Source organism: Bos taurus, chromosome 19, assembly GCF_002263795.3.
Source record: "Bos taurus isolate L1 Dominette 01449 registration number 42190680 breed Hereford chromosome 19, ARS-UCD2.0, whole genome shotgun sequence".
NCBI classification, from domain to species: Eukaryota; Metazoa; Chordata; class Mammalia; order Artiodactyla; family Bovidae; genus Bos; species Bos taurus.
In genome coordinates this window covers 20,898,183-20,920,210 of record NC_037346.1, presented here as the reverse complement: position 1 = coordinate 20,920,210, position 22,028 = coordinate 20,898,183, and the positions used below count along the sequence as shown (strand labels likewise).

The 22,028-nt window shown below is 39.9% G+C and overlaps 1 protein-coding gene across 9 annotated transcripts in view; it reads left to right on the top strand.

The window, feature by feature from the left end:
- Positions 1–22,028, top strand: part of SSH2 (slingshot protein phosphatase 2) — a 246,661-nt gene that overhangs the window by 203,907 nt on the left and 20,726 nt on the right. For 7 of the 9 annotated variants that reach the window (XM_002695677.7, XM_015458587.3, XM_005220145.5 and 4 more), the window contains 6 exons: positions 388–453; positions 4,923–5,117; positions 9,058–9,151; positions 9,286–9,414; positions 15,678–15,724; positions 19,585–19,731. In XM_002695677.7, coding sequence (XP_002695723.3) covers positions 388–453; positions 4,923–5,117; positions 9,058–9,151; positions 9,286–9,414; positions 15,678–15,724; positions 19,585–19,731 — 678 coding nt within the window. Of the gene's footprint in view, positions 1–387; positions 454–3,141; positions 3,265–4,922; positions 5,118–9,057; positions 9,152–9,285; positions 9,415–15,677; positions 15,725–19,584; positions 19,732–22,028 lie in introns of those variants that run through there. The other 2 variants (XM_015458589.3, XM_059878307.1) reach the window with 2 other exon arrangements.

The following is a 22,028-nucleotide window of genomic DNA, read 5'->3' as shown; positions in this document are numbered from 1 at the left end:
CCCATCTCCTGGTGTTTTTAGAATTTGTCCCCAAGAGACCAAGATGTTTGCTCCAGTTTATAATACCGGGGTCAGGTTTACTAAGAACTCGCAAGACTTGCAAGTAGAAATATACAGCAGAACAGTTTGTCCATAGCTACAGCTGGGAAATAGTATGTAATTCCCTCACTCCAACGTGGGAGGCCACTCATGGTGCTTGGTAGATAAAATCAGACAATTTGTTGAAGGACTTTTCAGTCAAGTCCTACTCCAGTTAACTTCTGCACAAAGTACTTGATACCTTTTACTGAGCCAGCAGTTGCTAGCCTAGGAAACAACCTTGAAAACTCACAACTGAAATAACCTCCTCTCACTTAACGGATTTTTGTTTCATTCTGTTCTCCTTAGTGGGTTCAGCGTCTCGACAGATAACAGAGTTCACATATTCAAACCTGTATCTGTGCAGGCAATGTGGTAAGAGGACTTTTAATATCTCTACAAAAGTTTTTTTTAATATGTTATTGAAACAGTATTTTATGAGAAATTGTATTTGAAATGGAACAGTTCTTTATGAAAATGTCTGGTGATCTGTTTGTGTGTATAGGATTTTGTGTGATCTGTTTGTGTGGCCATGATAGTTAAAGATGTCCTAGAAGTTCAGTTTTCAAATGATCACAATGGAAGGCCTTCAGCATTGGTGAACAAGTGAATCCATAGCCAGTCGGAACTGAGCTTTATAGGGACACATTGACTCAGTTAGTTGGTAGCCATGTAGAGCTGCATCTAGAACATTCGTGACTGTGCATTAATTTCCCCTTTCTTCAGGTAATCAGGGAAAGCATTGATGGAGTTACATTATATATCGATGTTTCCATTTAAATTGTTGGCAGCTGTTTGTTACACTATTTATATAATGCACATAAATTCTAGAAAAAACACTGTAGTTGTTAATAACCATCAGCTGATGTACTGACACTTCTGGGGTTACTTACTGTGTGTGTCAGGCATTGAGTGCTCTATATAAGGATTACATCTAATCATCACACCAACTCCCCAAAATAATATTATTAGCTCTTTATGATGGGTGAGAGAGGTCACATAACTGGCCTACGAGTATCTCTTACATTTAGACAGAATAGACTCTTTTTCTTTTGTTCTGGATTGTCTAGAAAAATGATCCAGTATAAGCAGGGAGTGATGTGATTCTTAAGATTCAGAGTCATCCCCCGGTCAGGGATTTGAATTTCAGTCCCTCGTTCAGTTGCCTGTTCTGTAGTGGAAGTCCCCATGAGGAGCAGAATGGGCAGAATGCAAGCCAAAGGAGAAATAAAGGAGCCTGAAAAAGACTCCAGGGAGATCACTTACCCCTGAACAACTGGATTGATAGGCTTGAAGTGGGTGCAGTCCTAAAAGAGAGTCCACTGAACATTAAATCTTATCACCTCATACAGCAATTGAGATAGGACAGAGTTTCAGGTCATGTGTTTAGACCAATTTTTAGTTTTAGGCCATATTTCAGTGATAAATTTCTCAGAAAAACTCATAACCTCTTTTGACTAAGATTCAGTTAAAAGCAACTGACCTGCAGTTACACACTGCTGTATTCAAAATGGATAAATGACAAGAACCTACTGTATAGCACATGAAATTCTACTCAATGTTATGTGCCAGCCTGGATGGGAGAGAGGCTTGGGGGAGAATGGATACATGTATATGTATGGCTGAGGCCCTTCACTGCTCACCTGAAACTATCACAACATTGTTCATCAGCTGTACCCCAATACAAAATAAAACATTTAAAGTTTGAAGGGGAAAAAAAAGCATCTGACCTGTACCAAACAAAACCCAACAGCCTAAGTCCCATAAATGCAGTGTTCTCAGCTATATTTTGGGGAGGGATACAAATCTGTCTTAATTCTTTAGGATTCAAGTAGTTCAAGCTTTGGTGTTTTAAAGTAGACCGACCAGTTCTAGCTGTGTTAGCTTATTGCAGAATAAACTTTTTTTTGGTGTACCACATGGGGAGTAGTGAACTGAAAGTCACAGGAAAACAAAAAACCCTAGTAGATGATGTGTGAATCAAAGCAGCGTTTAAACCAGGTGTTTCCTTCACAGGAAGGTGGTTACTATAGCCTCTCTCCTGTACACAGCTGAAATACAAGGTGGCTGTGCCTTGAATGTGTTTTAGGGTACTTGTACCAAATACTTGTGCCATATGCTTTTGAAGCATGTGTTTCCTGGATGAAGAAAACATGCATTGAATATCCTGTATGTTGCACTAAGCTGGCTTTTACTTTAGAATATGTGTTCATGCTCAGTCGTGTCCAACACTTTTTGTGGCCCCTTGGGCTGTAGCCTGCCAGGCTCTTCTGTCCATGGGATTTCCCAGGCAATGCCTGGGAGTGGGTTGCCATTTCCTCCTCCAGGGGATCTTCCCAACCGGCATGTCTCCTACACTGCTAGTGGATTCTTTACCTGCTGAGCCTGCGGGTGACTAGAGACTTGAATCTGTGTAATGAAACTAAAATTTGCTGAGAATTCGGCTTCAGTTCAGTTCAGTCACTCAGTCGTGTCCGACTCTTTGCCGACCCCATGATTCACAGCACGCCAGGCCTCCCTGTCCATCACCAACTCCCGGAGTTCACTCAAACTCACGTCCATCGAGTCGGTGATGCCATCCAGCCATCTCATCTTCTGTCGTCCCCTTCTCCTCCTGCCCCCAATCCCTCCCAGCATCAGGGTCTTTTCCAATGAGTCAGCTCTTCGCATGAGGTGGCCAGAGTACTGGAGTTTCAGCTTTAGCATCATTCCTTCCAAAGAACACCCAGGACTGAACTCCTTTAGAATGGACTGGTTGGATCTCCTTGAAGTCCAAGGGACTCTCAAGAGTCTTCTCCAACACCAAAGTTGGAGAACCACCAACACCATCAATTCTTCAGCGCTCAGCTTTCTTCACAGTCCAACTCTCAGAATTTGGCTTAGTTTGAGTAAAAGGAAGCATTTTAAAAGATTCTGTGATTTTGTTCTTTTGAGAAAATCTAATTCCCTAGTAGAAATGGACTGGCATGTTTTCCCAATCAAAATTGGTCATAATTTTATCTTTTAATGTACATTATATGAGGTTGACAAGGATTCAAGAAACAGCACTGTCACAGCCTCACTGATGGGAAGATAAACTGGAGTGATCTTTCTGGAGAGTGATTTGCCAGGACAATTTACCATTTTGTATACCCTTTGACATAGTGATTCTGCTTCCAAGAATTTATCCTGAGGTAATAATCAAGGGTATGTGCAGATTTTTAACTGTTAAGAATCTTTATCAGTTGTTCTAATAGTATCAAAAAAATGGAAAGCAATTTTTAAATGTCTAAAAAACTAGGAATCAATTAAATTCCAGTACATCCATGTTTCTAAATATGCAGCCATTGAAAATTATCTAGTTGAACATTTATTGACATGGAAAAATGTTGACAACAAAGTGTAAAGTAAAAGAACAAATTAAATGATATGCAGAATATGATCATGTCTTTATTTTAGATCTCTGCAGAGACAAACAGACTGGAAAGATCTATATTAAAAGCTTAACAGTTGTTATTTCTGGATGGTCAGATTATAGGATATTCCTGCCTTTTACCTCAGGTCCCTAAATTTTCTAAAATGAGCATGATCATATTTGTTATGAAAGAAGAAACAGTAAAAAGGCATTTTTAAGCAAAAGATATAAATAGATTGGCCACAGAGTTCTCTCATAATGTCCTTTTCCCTTAGGAAAGAGATATTAATTTATAGTTAATAAGACATTTCATTTACAAATTTTAACTTTGAACTAGAAGGCTTTTTGGTTTTTTTTTTTAAAGAAGGCATTCTTTTAGGCTCTTGAGATACATCAGTAAATAAAAACATAGAAAGATACCTGCTTTGGGGTAACTAACTTCCTAGCATTTCTGGCTCAAGCTTTTCCCAAGTATATAACCAAAACAATATTTTTCAGTTTTGTTTACCTTTCTTGAGTTCCTAGATTTGGAGTCAGAGATCTAATTAGTCACAGAATAACCAGAGCTGTTCTTAGAAAGTAGCTCAAGGGTATGAATAAATGGCTTAAAGTGACTAGGGGACTAAGGCAGCAAGAATGATAAATGTCACTAGAGCAGTACATCCTGGACATAAAAGGACTTGTCCTCAAGGCTTAGGGACATCTGTCTATGTGATCTTTGTGGAACCTTTAAGAATTGTAGGGAATATATGCTCTACGTGACCCTGTGCCAAGAGAAACAAATCTTTGTGTAGTAAATGAAGTAGATCTTTTGTCCTCTAGTGATACGGGCCATAGCGTGGTTCCAATTACAGCTGTATATAACCATAACTATATCTAACTGGGCCTCCCTGGTAGCTCAGCAGTAAAGAATCCACCTGCCAATGCAGGAGACACAGGAGATGTGGGTTCAGTCCCTAGGTTGGAAAGATCCCCTGGTGAAGGAAATGGCAACCCACTCCAGTATTCTTGCCTGGAAAATCCCATGAACAGAGTAGCCTGGTCTGTAGTCCAGGCTATAGTTCATGGGGGTCACAAAACAGTTGGACATGACTTACCAACTAAACAACAGCAGCAACAAATGTCTAACTGTATATATTGTGAGCTCATGGTGAGCTCCGCAGGTACTTGGACCTATTTTCCACTGGTAGGTTGTCAGTTCCCCTCCACCCCACCACCACCTTTATAATGCATCATATTTTTCAGCAAGAAATGTCTATTTGATTGCTATGAATAGATAATATAGTATTATTATAATCAGAATCAGAGAATCTTGATTTCCAAGCAGTAGATTCTCCAGAGGCCCAATTCTGTAAGATTTTAAAATTGGCAGAGTTTGGGGCATACATGGATTACTGGCCTTTAGGTATCCCCACAGGTCTCCAGTCTCACTTCCCAGCCTATCTTTCAGGTCTGCACTGCAGAGTTTACACAAGGCTTGTGAAGTGGCCAGAATGCATAACTACTACCCCGGCAGCCTGTTTCTCACCTGGGTGAGTTACTATGAGAGCCATATCAACTCAGACCAGTCCTCGGTCAACGAATGGAATGCTATGCAGGATGTACAGTCCCACCGACCTGACTCTCCTGCTCTCTTCACAGACATGTAAGTCATCTTGCTGGGGATCCCAGACGTCCCCTCTGTTAGGTTCTCAGGGGTTTGGAAGCAACATGTTCCTCCCTAATCTCTCCTCTAAGGGAATGAACCTTACGAGTGATACTAGTCATTGTTGACACTACACATCTGCCACACAAAGAACCCTGTTCTTTCTGTTGTATGTAAAGACCTGAAGAGTCTCACACCTGAGCACAGCGGAGTCTCCACAGTTAAGGACTGCAGTACCATAAAATCCCATTAATTCCGATTCCACTAATTGGAAATTTGAGTTTAAAGGAGTTCGGCTGAGCTCTTGTCTTTGCATTATCTATAAAAGAAGCATTTGCTAAGCAAGTTAATGACATTGAGAAGCTTTAGCGCAGATGTTTCTAAACACTTCAGAAAATGTTTCCAGTCAATTTAAAAGAATACTGACATTTTAACTGATTTCTGTTAAGATTTTTTTAAATACATTTTATAATTTGTGTCTTAGCCCCGCATTTGACTTACCAGGTCTGTAGATTTTTTATTAAATCTCCCTGCTGTGCTGTGAATTGGATAAAGACCTAAGTTGAAGCTGATGTTTATTTCCTTTTAGTTAGGTCTGTGTGTTGAAACTTATGAAATTTTTTCATACCTAGTTCCTGCTTTCGAAATTAATCAGGATGTTTATTTTGCTCTGAATTGATCTTTCTTCACCTCCAAGGTATTTTCTACATCTGGGAAAGAAGAGTAGCGACTTACTAAAAGGATCTTACACCACTTCACATTCAGATTCCGGAAGTGACACCTAAACAGTGCATGATTTTTTTAAAGGCTTAATTTAGATAAGAAATGCCTTTTTTACTAGAAAAAAGTGAAATTTCCAAAAATCGTGTGCAGGGAATAGTCATTAAAAAAGTGGAAACTTTTCTGTGTAGGATATGATTGGTACAAGGGTCAGTTAGTACTGGTAGCTCTAGTCCCTGCAAGATTCCACTGAGACTAAAAAGATAAGCATAGTATGGCCTTCAGAATTGGGGGCCGTGTTTTATTGTTGTTTTGGTTTTGGTTTTTCTATTTTGTTTTGTTGTTGTTGTTTTGGACATGGCACACAGCTGGCAGGATCTTAGTTCCCTGGGGTAGAAGCTCAGAATCTTAACCACTGATTGCCAGCAAAGTCCACATGAGCAGTATTATTGATTTACTCTTTATGACTGGTTGATGGGTGTCAGAGGAACGGACGTCTCATCTGGTTTATAAACAGACACTTTGAATCAGAGAGAGAAAACCTTTCTTTTCATTTTTCCTGATTTTATTAGAGAGAATTTGAAAATTACAGCCCCAAAAAAGGAAGAAAATGAAATTGCCCATAATCTCTCTCTGCTAAGTCGCTTCAGTCATGTCCAACTCTGTGCAACCCCAGAGACGGCAGCCCACCAGGCTCCCCAGTCCCTGGGATTCTCCAGGCAAGAACACTGGAGTGGGTTGCCATTTCCTTCTCCAGTGCATGTAAGTGAAAAGTAAAAGTGAAGTCACTTAGTCATGTCCAACTTTTAGCGACTCCATGGACTACAGCCCACCAGGCTCCTCCATCCATGGGATTTTCCAGGCAAGAGTACTGGAGTGGGTTGCCATTGCCTTCTCCAATCTCTCTCTATCCCTGAGCAAAAATGAATAAATAAATATGTAAAATATACTCACTGCCACATGGTAAAGACCCATTAAATGTTAATTCTTCGTATGTACAATATAACCACAGTTTTAAGATACATTTAGTAAACAAGGGTCTGTCTATAGTAAAAGAGACAGAGCTGTAGGTCAGAGTACTAATAATGATAGAAGGATTTTCAGTGATTTTTATCTTCTTTCTGTATATATGTATTTTCCAAATTTTTCTTTAGTGAAATTGAGGGAGAAAGTATGTTTGTGATATAATGCCTTTTCCATTCCCTCTTCTTTCCTAAGTTGACTAGAAGAGCCTTAAAAAGAATGCTGAGGATACAGAGAATGTATGCCAAAATGGACTTAAGTGCTCCACTGTGAATAAAGTTTATATTATGAAATCCAGGGAAGGTTGAGAAGGGAACATAGGTATATGGTGCCTCCGGTGTAGGTCAAATGTTATACTAGGCACTTCATCCATAGTATCTCATTTAATTCTCATAAAAACCTCATGAGACAGAGAGTATTACTGTTCTTATTTTATAGAAAAGGAAACCAGGCTCAGTGAAAGAAAGAAATTTGTTCGGGTCATATAAATAGTAAGTAGCAGGGCTGGGGTTAAAACCCGGGTGTGGACTTCCCCTGGTGGTCTAGTGGTTAAGAATCTGCCTGACAATGCAGGGGACACAGATTTAATCCCACATACCATGCAGCAGCTAAGCCCATGCGCCACAACTACTGAGCCTGTGCTCTGCAGCAAGAGAAGCCACTGCAGTGAGACACCCTCTCACCACAACTAGAGAGTAGCCCTTGCTTGCCACAACTGGAAAAAGCCTACGAGCAGCAAAAATGACTAAAGCCAAAATTTAAGAACACAAAACAAGCAAAAAAAAATTAAAAGAAAAAACACCTAGGTGTATTTGCTCCCAAACACTCTGCCCCAATAAGTGTGAAGGATTGGGAGAAAGGCTGCTAAACTAGGGAATCGAACCCATTGCACTCAGGTGCTACAATTTGTTTTTTTTAAGACCAATGTTTATTTTTAATAGACTGAAATGTGTAACTCTCTACCATTAGCTATGTCTAGGAAAAGTGGTGGGGAGTGTGGTTAAGCATTTTATTCCTGGTCAAGACTGGGGTGCTTGAGCTGATTGACAGGGGAATGGCATAGGTGTTAGCTATACTCTGCAGGGTTCATGAGAAACTTATGAATCCAAGTGGTAGGGAACCCCAAGGTTGTGGTCTCAGAGCATCCATCTTTGGAGATTATACGAAGCTATTTTTGCAGCCAGTGATAAGGCTGTAGGCAGCAAAGGCAGGCAGGATGCCTGAAGGCTTAGTCCATTTCCATCTCCAAATAAGGAAGTTCAGAACGGATACCTTCTTGAGTAGGTAGGAGGGAAGGCAGAGACAGAAAGAGCTCCCTGTGAGCCCCACTCAGATGCTGCGTCTTAAGGAATAATGCTTTTAGAGAGAAACATTCAGTTATGTTGAACCAGTATCTTTCTAGTAATTGGAGAATCAGCCTCCTAGTTTGATTTCATAATAAAGTTCCAAGGGAAGTTTTTATTTTTAAGAGAGTTGGAAGACTAATGGAAGCAGCATTATCCTGTAGGTCGAGTGTTAAGCTGGGCAAAGAGTTCTGGTTCTCTTGCCATCGTAAGTGACGGTTGGCATATCATTTAACCTCTCAGTTGTTTATTTCCTTTATCTGTAAAATGGGAATAATAATTTCACAGAAATATTGCAAGAGCTTTTGTGGAAAAGGAAAATATTTTGGATAGGGTACTGTAGGTAGTTAATCCTTGAAATTCATTTTGGAAGAGAATTTGCTCATTGAAGAAGGCAGAAATCACTCTTCTCTCTTTCCCAGTCATAGCAACAAATGATCAGCACTGGGTGGCATTTGTAAGCTACAAAAGATGCAGTTGCATAGTAGGTCATACCCAGCTTGGTTTTCTAGCTCAACAAGCGGTGCTGAGGGTTACTTGATGGAAATGGTCCTCCATTAAAGTACTACACTCAGTGTAGCCTATTTGTCTTTACTCCTTCTTGGATCTTTATATATGAATGTATTTATGGGCTTTTAGACATGTACAGCCTCTTCAAGTAATAATTTCTCCCTGTTACATTCTATAATTCTGAAAAGAAACTTAAAATATCAATTTCTTTTTTCCCTGCCTCCAGAATATAAATTTAAAAGTAACAAAAGGAAAAGCCTGACAATTTGGAAACAATCAAATGACACATTCATTAACTTGGTCCTTTTCCTACCTAAGAAAAATCACCATTTCTCTCTTCTCAGACCAACTGAACGTGAGCGGACAGAGAGGCTAATTAAAACCAGATTAAGGGAGATTATGATGCAAAAGGATTTGGAGAATATCACATCGAAAGAGGTACGAGACCTTGAGTCCTCATTGTTCAAGGCTAGAGGTAGATTAATAATAGGCGGGGGGCTGGAAATGGTGACCGATTGAAAGTCCAGAGGGACCATTCAGAGATTAGTACAGTTATGTCATCTCTGTTTCAGATACGAACTGAACTAGAAATGCAGATGGTGTGCAACTTGCGAGAATTCAAGGAATTTATAGATAATGAAATGATAGTGATCCTTGGTCAGATGGATAGCCCTACACAGATATTCGAGCACGTGTTCTTGGTAAGTCTTAGGGCCAATTTAAAGGGGTGTGCCAAACTTCATCTCTGCCAACTCATAGGGGGCAATTATCAAATTTTATTATACTTAAAGAAAATGTAGCTTATGTTAAAAACAAAGGTAATAAATACCCAAACCTCATCACTTCCTAATTATTTGACTACATTTTACTGTTATCTGTGCTCTAAAGGTTATTTACGTCTGTTGTGTGGTGGAAAGGTTTTATAACGGTATGCTTCTGCTCATTTCTTCCCAGTTACTCAGTGACAACAGTTGACTATGGTGGGAAAATTTACACCAAGGAAGTTGGCAGATGCTACAGATCAAGCCTTTTCTCCCCATGGGTGGTTAAAGATCTCATGCTGTTGGAAGTAATAGTCACAAAGCAGACCAGTCCAGTGTATACAAATAGAATGATCCTTGGATGTCAAATGGGTCTGCCAAATGGGTCTAAGGTCTGATACATCTGAACAGAGCAGAAAACTACCTCTAACAGAGACTATTGGACTTTCAAAATATTTGAAACCCTGCAGCTACATTTTCAGTCCCTCAGTTACTTTTTGATTACCAAATCTTCAGTGACTTAAAATTGTTCTTGATGGTGCTGGACATTCAGTGACTTGTAATTAGCCCAAGGAGAGGTCTCTGACAGATGGATTAGGAAAGATTCTAAAATCCCAAGACCGATTTATCTCCCAAATGTTAAAGAGTTCTTGTTTTCATCTGTACATGGTAGTGGGAACAAGGATACACAAGGATAATTAAAGTCAGTGGAGAACACCAAAACCTCACTTTTATTTCCGGTTCTCACATACTTTGGCTAAAAATGCTAACAAGGAACTAAATTGATTGGTTTGAATTTCACTTCCTTTCTCTGATAAGGACATTTGTGAGCTGTGAAAGGATTAGAAGCTGGGAAACAGGGAAGAGGAATAAATGCTCAGGAACTGACTAAACTGGATCATCTCACCCTGAATATGAGTTTGTTTCACCCAGCACTTAGACTTCATGCCATTGAAGGCTTGTGCCCTGAATTAACTTGTTGACACTTTGGAGAGTGTGTGCTTGTCGAGTGATTCATGGGGCGTATAGCTATGAAATTACTCATGAAAAGCTGTGAGCTGGGAGGGGAACTGCTTTTCCATTACTTTAACTTGACCAATGTGTGTTGCCATTTCTGGATATAGATCATACGGCAAAACTGTCATTGACCTTTTCCATTTGTGTAGCACCTGGCTCTGCTGACTTTTGTATGTAATTCTATGAGGGTTTAAGTATTCCCTGTTCTTGTATCCTTGGAAAGAATTTTTTGTGTTGTCCATAGAAAACGTATGAGTCATTCATTCAAATGGACCCTGCCCCCAACTGTCTCCATGTAACATGACTAATTTTTATGACAGGCAAGTGCCTGTAGCCAAAAATAACTCGTTAGAAAGTGACCAAAGCTATAAACTTGGAGTTGCTTTTCCACTGAGCTTGAATCTTAATACCTAAAAGGATGCAGACATGATAAATGTCAAATTCAGTCACTATCTAGCTGTTTAATTTCAGACATACTTCCCTGTGTTTCAGATGCCACCCTCTTAAGAGCTACCTTCTCCTTTCCTCTTCTTCAAATGTTACTATTTTAGGACATATAAATACATGTTAATAGTACTTTAAACAGAAAGAACAATCCAGTTCTCCCCAAATTAGTCCCTAATCAGCTAGAAAGGCCTTTGAGTATTTGTATCAATAGATTCATCCTGTTATTTCATGATTATTGACATAGTCTTCTGTCTTGGGTTTTTCTCTTACTACAAAAATTCGATTTCATTGCAAAAAATTTTAGACAGCTTTAGAAGACAATAAACGACATTTAATCAACACAAGAGAGATAAACACCATTATCCTTGCTTATATAATACTGCATTCTAGCTCTTTTTTACTTTTTAAATATATATCTGTGCATATTTTTGAAAAAGGGAAAATGTATTCAGCTTCAGATATAATTCTGTTTTCTCTAAATGGACATGCTCTTTGCCTTGTGAATATTTTTCTTTTGGGGGGGGCAATTTTTGAACTGGAGAGTTCTGAAATTTAACTCTTATGCAGCAAAATAAGTGCACGAACAGGTTGTCTAAACATCTTATTGTACCTCTTCCTTCATGGCTTCCTCCCTTTGTTTGCATCGTCACATCCTGTGTCCAAACCCGTATCTCTTCTCCAGTGAGTCTGTGCTCCGCTGGCTTTCCCAGCAGTTGACTTGGAAAAAGAGGTCTTATCCAAACTGCAAGTGGTGGTGTTAATTTTCTGCAAAGTCATTTCATCTTGTTCATAGCTGCCATGCCTGGAGTGCAAGCAGACTGTGTGGAGGGAGGCAGCAGGAATTCTCCCCTGCCTTAGGAAGAATGCTCAGCTCTGTAGTGCACTGCACAGAGATGTTTATTCGGAAACGTGTCCAGCTGATATTGAGAAGTATAGAGCATAATTTAAAGAAAAACCTGCTGCGAGAAGACAGGGTTGATTGGTTGGAAGCCAGGGTATTTCCAGAAAAAGTTTTTCCCCACCCTTAAGAGTGTACTACTCCTCTGAGTTGGAAGCCTTTGCCCAACCAAATCTCAGTATCAACAGCTCTCCTGGAGGCTGTCCGATTTGGCTGAGAAAATGCTAGATGTGAACAGAGATCCTTTGCAGAAAGGCCGTCAGCTTTCTTAGTTAAACAAGGGAAACACGGAACTATTGGACAGGCAACCAGTAGTTTTCTTCGTGAATAAAAAAGTAGTCAGAAGTTTACCACTCATGGTTATCTTTTTCAAGATTTGACATTACAAATCCTTTTAAAATAAGAGTTTCGATTTCAAAGAAGCATTAAGGTAAGTCTCTCGTTCAGGATTTTTGCCCCTCAACTAGAGATGTGTATCATCAACTTTTTAGAAGAAATTGTAGAGCTTGTACCACAGTAAAGTGACTCACAGCATTGATGCTGTAGCTATGGTGTGATAAAGATTTGGACAGGCATACCAGTCCTTAAAGATTCTATGTTGAGCTGTATGGTCTTAGCAGAACTCCCAGTACAGTCCTCCTCCTCTGCCATAAATGTGCTGTCCTCTTATATTTTGTTTGGAACACTTGGTCCCCAACAAGGCTATTTCCTAAGGATAACATTTGAAAAAAAAATCAGTCACTTCAGTCTTTGGGCCAGAGTATAATGTGGGTGAACCAAAGTGAAAGATGGAAGTGAACTTATTTTAAGATGTATTGCAGTTTTAAGATTTCATTTTATACTTCTGTACAATTAAAATATGCTTAGCATAATTACATAGAACTTAGTGAAAACCCCCATGGAAGTATGTAGTTGTAAGCCTGAGAAACATGGAGGGAAAAAAAAAAGATTGAGTTTGTGGAGGACCCCAGGAGGCTAATATGCATGGCATTGGTATTAAGGACAGAAAAGTAATAACACCATGTTTATTCCAGTTCTTCCAAGCTGAAGCAGCCCTAAGCAGAGCCCAGGTCACTTGGTGTGAGCCTCACTGAGTCAGTAGCTGATGAATTTAATTTCTTTTGTTTCTGGGTATGTGCCATTTCAGATTGTCAGATTGAAGTTTCTCTGGACTAGTAGATGTAAACCGTGGACTCTTCCCATCACATCAGGGTTATTTCCATCTAGCTGGACAGAATTCTGTAGGGGATTTAGATTTCTAAATTAAGAAGTGAGGTGGTCACATTTCCCTGGCTCCAGTTTAGCCACTCAACCCTTATTGCTTGGCTTCTGTCTCCTTGAAAGCCCTGTTTTTATTCTTCTTGCCTGTTTCTTTGGTGTGGGAGTGTTTTCCAAGGTTGAGCACAGAGTCTTAAGAACCTCTTATACATGTTTATTTTAAAAGCAAATCAAGTGAGCCCTGGTCTCTAGAAGAGATCAGTTGTCCATCACTTACTGACCTTTTCCTACAGCATCCTTGAGGTCTTCTAGTTCAGTGGCCAGGTTACAGAGCACTTGTAATGTGAAGGTAGTGCCAGAGTGACACTTGACAGTTTTCAGAGTGCTTCATTTACTTATCTCATTTGACCATTTATTCAACAGGCATTTGATGATCCTCTTTATTGTGCTAGGCACGAAGCTAGATATTTGTGCAGTCTGATCTATATAAGGAGGGAGTAATGACCATATCAAGAAAAATACTCATAGAAAGCCAGTGGAGTAAGATTACCAAAGTCACCTGGTTTAGACAATTAGAAGAGGTCATGAGCGAGAGTGATGAGGGCAAGAAGCCATGGTGTTCTGGGTTGAAATACATGGGAAATGAGGAATTATAGAAAGTGAGCATTATATTTCTGGGGAATCTTGGCCATGAAGGGAAGAAGAGAAGGACAATGTCTAGAGGATCTAGGATGGAGAGAGGGTTTTCCATTTTCAAATGAGAAAAATGTGGTGGGGGAGAGCAAGGTGGGGGTGCTGTCATATATACTGTGTGTTAGTCACTCAGTCATGTCAGACTCTTTGAGACCCCATGGACTATAGCCCACCGGGCTTCTATCTCCAGGCAAGAATACTAGAGTGGATTGCCTTTCCCTTCTCCAGGGGAACTTCCCAACCCAGCGATTGAACCCTGGTCTCCTGCATCATAGGCAGATTCTTTACCATTTGAGCCACAGGGAAGTCTGTATAAATGGTAGAAACGTTACAATTGTGGAGGCTGTAGTCTGAGATCAGTGTAGCAGCGTAGTCAGGATTGCTGTTTGTGTTCTCACATGGAAAAAGCAATGGGAGAAACTTTGTAGTTTGAGGGGAAGGTATCCATCCATTAGATTCCTAGAGCTAGAGTGGGGGGAGTGTTTTATTTTACAGATAAGGAAAGTGAAGACAGGTTATGCAGTTTGCCCAAGGCCCCCCAGTCAGAGGGGGAGTCAGGACTTGAACTTGAGTCTTCTAATGCGAAATTCCACTTAATGCATTATTCTGGAATAGATAAATTCTTATTTTAAAAAGTTTTGCCTTTTCAGAAGACATGAACAGATAGCTCAAAGGTAGAAAATGGACCTAAAACACTGAATAGCTGCTCACTTTTACACTTAAGAGAAATGCAAATGAAAATTACACTGAGATAACATTTCACACCTATCAGTTTGGAGAATATTCAAAAGCTTAACCGCACATTTTGTTGGCAAGGCTATGGGGAAAGTGGCACTGTGATGCAGAGTGGGTTTGAGGATATGTTGTACAGTGAAGAAAGCAAACAGAAAAAGTAGATGTAGTACAGTACTTGTGTGTAAGTCAGAAGCAATAATATATATTTGCTTATATTTTTTCAAAATACAACATAGGTAGAATAAGCCACAAACTAATAAAAATGGTTTCCCATGGGGATTGAACAGATAGGAGTGGGAGTGAGACTTCCAAGTTTACTTTTTAATAAACTTTTGACTCTCAACCTTTTAAAAGTCTTGTATATTCAAAAAAAAATTGAAAACATGGAAGAAAAAACACACCCTAAAATTGAATATAAGCAGGAGCAAATGAACCCACATGTATATCAAACTGATAACCTCACAGAAAAAAAAATTAATTCAGACAACTTAAGCATAAAGCATAATACGTACTCTGATTATACTCCTTGCTACTGCTGCTGTGTCACTTCAGTCGTGTCCGACTCTGTGCAACCGCATAGACAGCAGCCCACCAGGCTCCCCCGTCCCTGGGATTCTCCAGGCAAGAACACTGGAGCAGGTTGCCATATCCTTCTCCAATGCATGAAAGTGAAAAGTGAAAGTGAAGTCGCTCAGTCGTGTCCAACTTTCAGCGACCTCATGGACTGCAGCCTACCAGGCTCCTCCGTCCATAGGATTTTCCAGGCAAGAGTACTGGAGTGGGGTGCCATTACCTTCTCCGATTATACTCCTTAGTGTGATATAATAAGAAAAAAAAATGCAAAGAAAATTTGAACTAAATATTTTCATTATTGGTTTTGGTATTGGTGTGACAATGTTAAAACTGCCTTGTAAGTAGAGCAAATGTGATCGCGAGCAGAAATTATTTGAATTCTATATGGGTTGGTTTTCGTACCTCTAAAAAATGAAGGTAACTTTCTTAATTTCATCATTTGTGAGAACTGAACATGATAGCATTTAAAATCCCTGGCACATAGAGAGGAGGAAATGTGGTAGCCGTTACTGGCCTTCTTTTTAGAAACTGTGCTTCTCCCCTCATAGAACTCCTTTTCAAGTATTGTATTTGGTCTGTTTGCTAATTCTCTCTCCCTAACCTTGTCTTTTTGGTTCTGCAGGGCTCAGAATGGAATGCCTCCAACTTAGAGGATTTACAGAACCGAGGGTAAGCACACAGAGCAATTGCTGACACCCCTGGGTGGCAAATATCACTGTTTTATCTTTGCATTTTCCGGACCAAGAGGTGTCAGTGAGGAAGTTTAAGCTTGAGAGTTGCTTCCAGTTGGTTCTTTACTGGGCGTAATCTAATAAAAATTAAAACAGCTATTCTCCCACTGTTTCATCCCCCTCCTCCCAAGAAAGAGCAACTGTTGCAGTGGAAAGTCTTTCAAAGACCAATGTGTAAGCCTTTCATGCTGTTTAAAAATCAAACCCAGTTATTGAGTTTTTTTATTCAGAGTAGTATAAGGTTTGCAGCAAAGTTGAGGGGAAGGTACAGAGATATCCCGAATATTCCTGCCCCGACACATGTGTAGCCTCCCCCCATTTTCAACATCCTCACCAGAGAGGTACATTTTTTACATCCCATGAACCTATGTTGACACCTCATAGTCATCTAAAGCCCATAGTTTATGTAAAAGTTCACTCTTAGTGTTGTATCTTCTGTGGCTTTGGACAAATGTATAATGACCGTGTGTCCATCACGATGGCGTCATACAGAGTGTCTTCACTGTGTGAAAAATCCTCTGTGCTCTGTCCATTTATTCCCCACCCCCACCCCAGGCAACCATTGATCTTTTTACTGTCTCTCTGAGTTGTGGTTCCTATTTTTATGTTAAGAGTACACAGAACCATGTGTGTTGGGTTTACAGCTCTCTAATCAACATTTATTGAGTAATTTCTGTAGGCCAAGCACAGCTAGATGCTAGGAATCCAAAGAAAAATAAGTCTCAGTCCCTATCCTTTTATAGTAAGGTGCATGAAGACTAGGTAAAATATAAAATATTTATATTTTATATAAATATAAAATGAACAATGTAAAATTGAACAAGAAGACTGACTTGTATTAAGAAATGTGTTCCTAAAAAAAAAAAGAAATGTGTTCCTAAGCAGTATGGTTATCTTTGATTATAGCAGCTGAGACCACAGTGAACCTTCAACAAGCAAAAAGCCACCATTCTTCCTTCTCACTTCTTAGCTAATGCCTAAATCTTCCATCAGACTCAGCTTTAGGTCAGATCATTACATTATGAGAAGAGAAAATCATGTCTGGACATTGGCCATGCTAACTCTTCATTTGGACCGAGATAAGACCTACTGAAACTCAGAGATAGTGATGACTCCTTGGCTGATTGCTGGCTGCCTGTTTTCTCAGCTCCAAGTCAGCCTCTGGCTATCTTGAATGTGATTAAATGCGTACTTCTACTTCTCCCTCAGAAGGAAGAAAGACAAGTGATTATACAAAGAGTTTTGGGGGAGGGGGAATGGAAATCTGGTTACTTAATTTTAAGGTATGAAAATAAAGAGAACTTGGAAATTTTAAGTTGATGAGGATTGAATCAGTAGTTCTTGAAAGCAGAGACTATATCGTAGTTTTGTGTGAAACATACCAAACTTAGAGCTTTATACCAGAAGGGTGCCCAGTAAATGTGAAGGAATGATAGAAAAATTGACAGACTGTGATCTGCAGGAAACTAGCACCTGTAGAGTGTTCAGTAAGAAATCTGACTTGATAGAGCACTGCCTGCCAAATGCGTTAGAAGCATTCATGTATGTATATACTTTGATATCCCCAGCTAGAGATGAGACCTGTTTATCTCATTTACCACTTACGAGGATAAATTGTAAAACACAGAAAACAGACAAGTATGGTTAGATGCTCAGGCATCTGCTTAGATTTTGTTTCTTAAATTCACTGGTGCTTCATCTTAAATGGATGAAGAATTACAGTTCAGGGATCTGTATATAAAACATGTATATTGCCCCTGTGGATGATTTAAGGGATTTTCAAGTATAATTTTGACAATAAGGCCATTTTCTCCCAATGCACTGACTTTAGAACTCCAAGTAAACTGCTGCTCCTTTACAGAAATGGCAAGTAGGATTCAAAGAGTGTCATTTCCAATGGGTAGTGGCTGCCTAGATTTCCATAATGAAAAGATTGGGAAACCCTGTCCTGCTATAATCCCTTACTGAATTATGGGACTGGGGATGGGAGAGTTGTTCACTTTTATTTTAAATGAAATAAGAAGTGTGCTTGCCTTTTTTTCTGACAGTTTCGAGATATAATTCACATACTTTATAGTTCACCCTTTTAAAATGTGTGCTTCAGTGGGTTTTAGTATATTCACAGAACTGTGTAACAATCCATTAAAATTTTTTTTTCCAACCGGAAAGGAAAACCCCTTTAGCAGTTACCCACATTTCCTGTCCTCCTCCCCAACTCCTAGAAACTACTAACCTACTTTCTATCGCTATAGATTGGCCTATTCTGGACATTTCATTTATATGAAATTATACAATATTTGGCCTTTTAAGAATGGTTTATTTCACTTAACATTGTATTTTCAAGGTTTACAGTGTTGCAGCATATATTACTGCTTTCTTCCTTTTTTATTCCATTGTATGAAGATACACACACACCCCCCACATTTTATTTGTCCACTCATTGTTTGATGGATATTTGAGTTGTTCGCACTTTTTGGCTTTGGGTGGACATGTTTTCATTCCTCTTCAGTCTATACCTAGGAGAGGAATTACTGGATCAGATGGTTACCTTTTGGAGAACTTCTAGAATGTGTTCCACAGGTGCATGTTGCTTGCCTTTTATTATTTTTTAATTAATTGGGGAGGGCAGGCTTCACCACGTGGCTTGCAGGATCTTAGTTTCCCCAGCAGGGAATAGAACCTGTGCCCTCTACAGTGGAAGTGTGGAGTCTTAACCACTGGACCACCAGGGAAGCCCAGCTTGCTTTTTAAATTAAAAAGGGGAAAAAAAAATCCTTTCTAGTGATGGACTTTGATGCTCAGTTGAAACAGATGGAAATCATGTCCCAGAAAAATTTTGGTTGCCTGACCTTCACCACGGGTTTGCTTCGTCATGGCTCTCCCTTTCTGTAGTCCTTCCTCTGACTTCAGAGACTGGGTTTCTAGAAGTCCATGTGTGGTTCTGAGAAGGAAATTGCTTCTACAGAGAGAAACGAGTGACTGTGTTGCACTGTTGAAGTAGCCAACAGTGATGTCTTAAGGCCACACAGCACTGCAAAAAGGTAATCCTTTGGCAAATTAAACCCAAGCATTTATTGAGATTGCACAGTGGGAGAGACAGCAAAGGAGATTTTTGATACAGAAACCATTTTCTGCAAGCCTGGGAGAACTCTCAGACACATCTGCTGTCATAGCAGCCAGGAATGCAGCCTTGAAAGCTGAGAGAGTTTGAAGTCCAACTTTCCTCTGACCCTCCCAGCCCTGGCCTCATTTGCCTTTCATGTAGTTTAAAGGGAGTAATAGAGCAAAAAGCCGACAATCTGGCATTTAGAAAGATAGGAAATATTTCCTTCTATTTTTTTTTTTTCTTAAGATACATGTTAATAATCTGATTTAATACACATGACTTCCACAGAATAAATTTTGTCGCTGGTATAATTTTTGTGACTGAAGAGAATTTGTCAGATGACCAGCTTCAAATTGATTCTTTGGAGTAAATTGCAAGGCATATTTTCAAAAGACTCTGAAAGATGAGCTTGTATAACTGCACACAAACTGAACTTAGTAGACGTTGAACTTGGTAGACAGCTTCTCTTTTAGTTACCCTGAGACCCAGCTATGCCCAGCCTGTTACAGATTCTGTGTTAAGTGTAGCCTCTTAGGGTTGTTTTGTTTTGCTTTTGTTTTTTAGCTTTCTTCCATAGTTTGGTACTTAATTTCAGCCTCAGGAGTAAACCAGTTTTAAATAAGAAAAAACATGCTGGGAATTGGATTTCGCCTGAGTAATAGAGGTCATATTCTCTCTTGGTTTCCTCACAGGGTTCGCTATATCTTGAATGTCACTCGAGAGATAGACAACTTCTTCCCGGGAGTCTTTGAGTATCACAACATTCGGGTGTATGATGAAGAGGCAACCGACCTCCTGGCTTACTGGAATGACACTTACAAATTCATCTCTAAAGCAAAGTGAGTCACGGTCCCACATGCACATTCGGACTCCTCTTCCTTTTGCACCACACATGGCTGGGGCCTGAAAGCTGTAGATAACTTACTGATGATACTCAGGGAAAGGAAGTAAAGAAAAAAAGGAGACTGGGATTTCTTAATCCTAGGAAAAAAGATGACTAGTGACTTAAAACTTTTGCTTTAAGTAGATGAAGCCCCTGAAAGATGATTTCATGTTGGCTATTTCCATTGAGCACAAAATGAGAGAAAATAAACTGAAGCTGCAGCAAAAGAAATAGAAATGAGAGAAGGAAGAAATTCTGAAATTGCCAGTGAAGACATTTGAAAGTTATAGAATAGAAATTACTCCAGACAGATGGAACAGTAGATCCTCCTCTCTGAAATCAAGGGGAAAGACACAGCAAGCTTTCAAAATCTTTCCCCCTGCTTTTTACTTTTCTTGTTGTTCAGTTGCTAAGTTGTGTCCAGCTCTTTGCAACCCCATGAACTTCAATACACCAGGTCCTCTGTCCTCTACTATCTCTCGGAGTTTACTCAAATTTATGTCCATGGAGTCAGTGATGCTATCTAACCATCTCAGCTTCTGCTGCCCTCTTTTCCTGCCTTCAGTCTTTTCCAGCATCAAGGCCTTTTCCAATGAGTATCAGGTCCTGTACATTTGCAGTACTCTAAATAGTGGAAATTTCCTCTGGCCCTTCTGTGGTTGTCTTCCTTTTACTGAAACAATTTCATAGTATTAATTTAGGGTTTAGTATTAATTAGTATTAATATGTCAACACTTTTTTTTAAGTCCCCGGGGATTTCCTTGTTAGTCCTATGTATTCCTTCAAAAGAAGAAACCTTCAGGGAACGTGTTGCCCATGCTTCCTCTGCAGGTGTGGCGACACTCAGATGCTCCCTGGCAGATGAGAAGCACTTCTGTTTTTAAAATCCTCCTTCAGGAATGATACCACACCTCACTTAAGGACCTTCATGGTCAGAAAATGCTTCCTTATAGTTACCCTGAATTCCCATTCCCATACTCCAGCTTTGAGCCCATTCTCTCAATCTCCTAGAGGTACCTAAAAAACTTTTGTACTGTTGAAGCTTCTTACTAAATTATTAATGATAATACCACTCATAGCATGCTTCCTATGTCCCATGTACTTTACACATATTCTCTCCTGTTTGCCAAAACCCAGAGAGGTGTATACTGTCTTCCTTCTGTACAGAGGAGGACAGAATACAGAGATGAGATTCAAAGAGAGATTAATAACTGGTGGAGACAAGACTTGAACCTGAGATCGTGTCTCATTTCAGTCCATCAACTATAGGAGCAGTCTAGTTCCTTAAGGAAAGGGGACTGGAAAAGATGAGGCAATAGTCAGGGTTACAGCCAAAGAGGCTAGAGATCCAGGCGAGGCCCCAGTCCCAGTGAAGAGAAAGGCTGATTCCAGCAGGGCTGAGGTTGAAAGGAAATACTGAGGTGCCCATGTTACATTTACTGAGAGGCACGCACTCTCATGTCCTGTAAATGTAGGTCAGCATCTGAGAGCGAGTGCCTCCATAAGTGGCACCCTGGACATCTCATTTGGACATCTCAGCCCTAATCAGGGCCCTGAATTCCAGACTCTGCCTACACTTGGGTGAGTTTAGGAGTCCTAATGTGATGCCGGGCTTCATCTGGACAGTCTAGCACTTGAAGTAAGGGGGTGGGGCGAGCACTGAACCTGAAAGATGAAATTGGGATAGGTGAGAACCAACTCCACATCCTTCATTACCTGAGTTAGAAGCCATTCACTGAAAAAGCTGAGCTCAAAATGTAGAAATGTTTTCATAGGAATGGATTTCATAATTGTATTTTTCTTAAGATTGGCCAAGTTTGAGTACCTTCCTTGCCTGCAGGCAAAGACCTGAAATTCAACGTATTAAAGTTGTCAGAGCTTGATGGGAAAATACAGAACACATGTCTGAACTTCCATCTGAGTCACTGTGACGTGGCTTCCCAACTGTAGTCTAAATGAAAGCTCTGTGGTGCCATAAGTAAAACAAATATTTCCTAGTCATTTGGGATCATCTGAGTACACAGAGACACACATTCGCACCAGCCGTTGGGACACTAAAATTTTACCTTTGTTATGAGGCTGTTTAAATTATTCCAGACCACGCTCTGCCTTCTCACAGCTTATCTGGCTGGCTCTCTCATCTTGGCACTTAACCTCATGCCTTCTTTCATTGGTGCTTAACTCTTTCATGTGTCTCTGTCTCCAGTAAAAGGATTATAAGCTTCTGGAAGGAAGCGTGTCTACTGTAATACA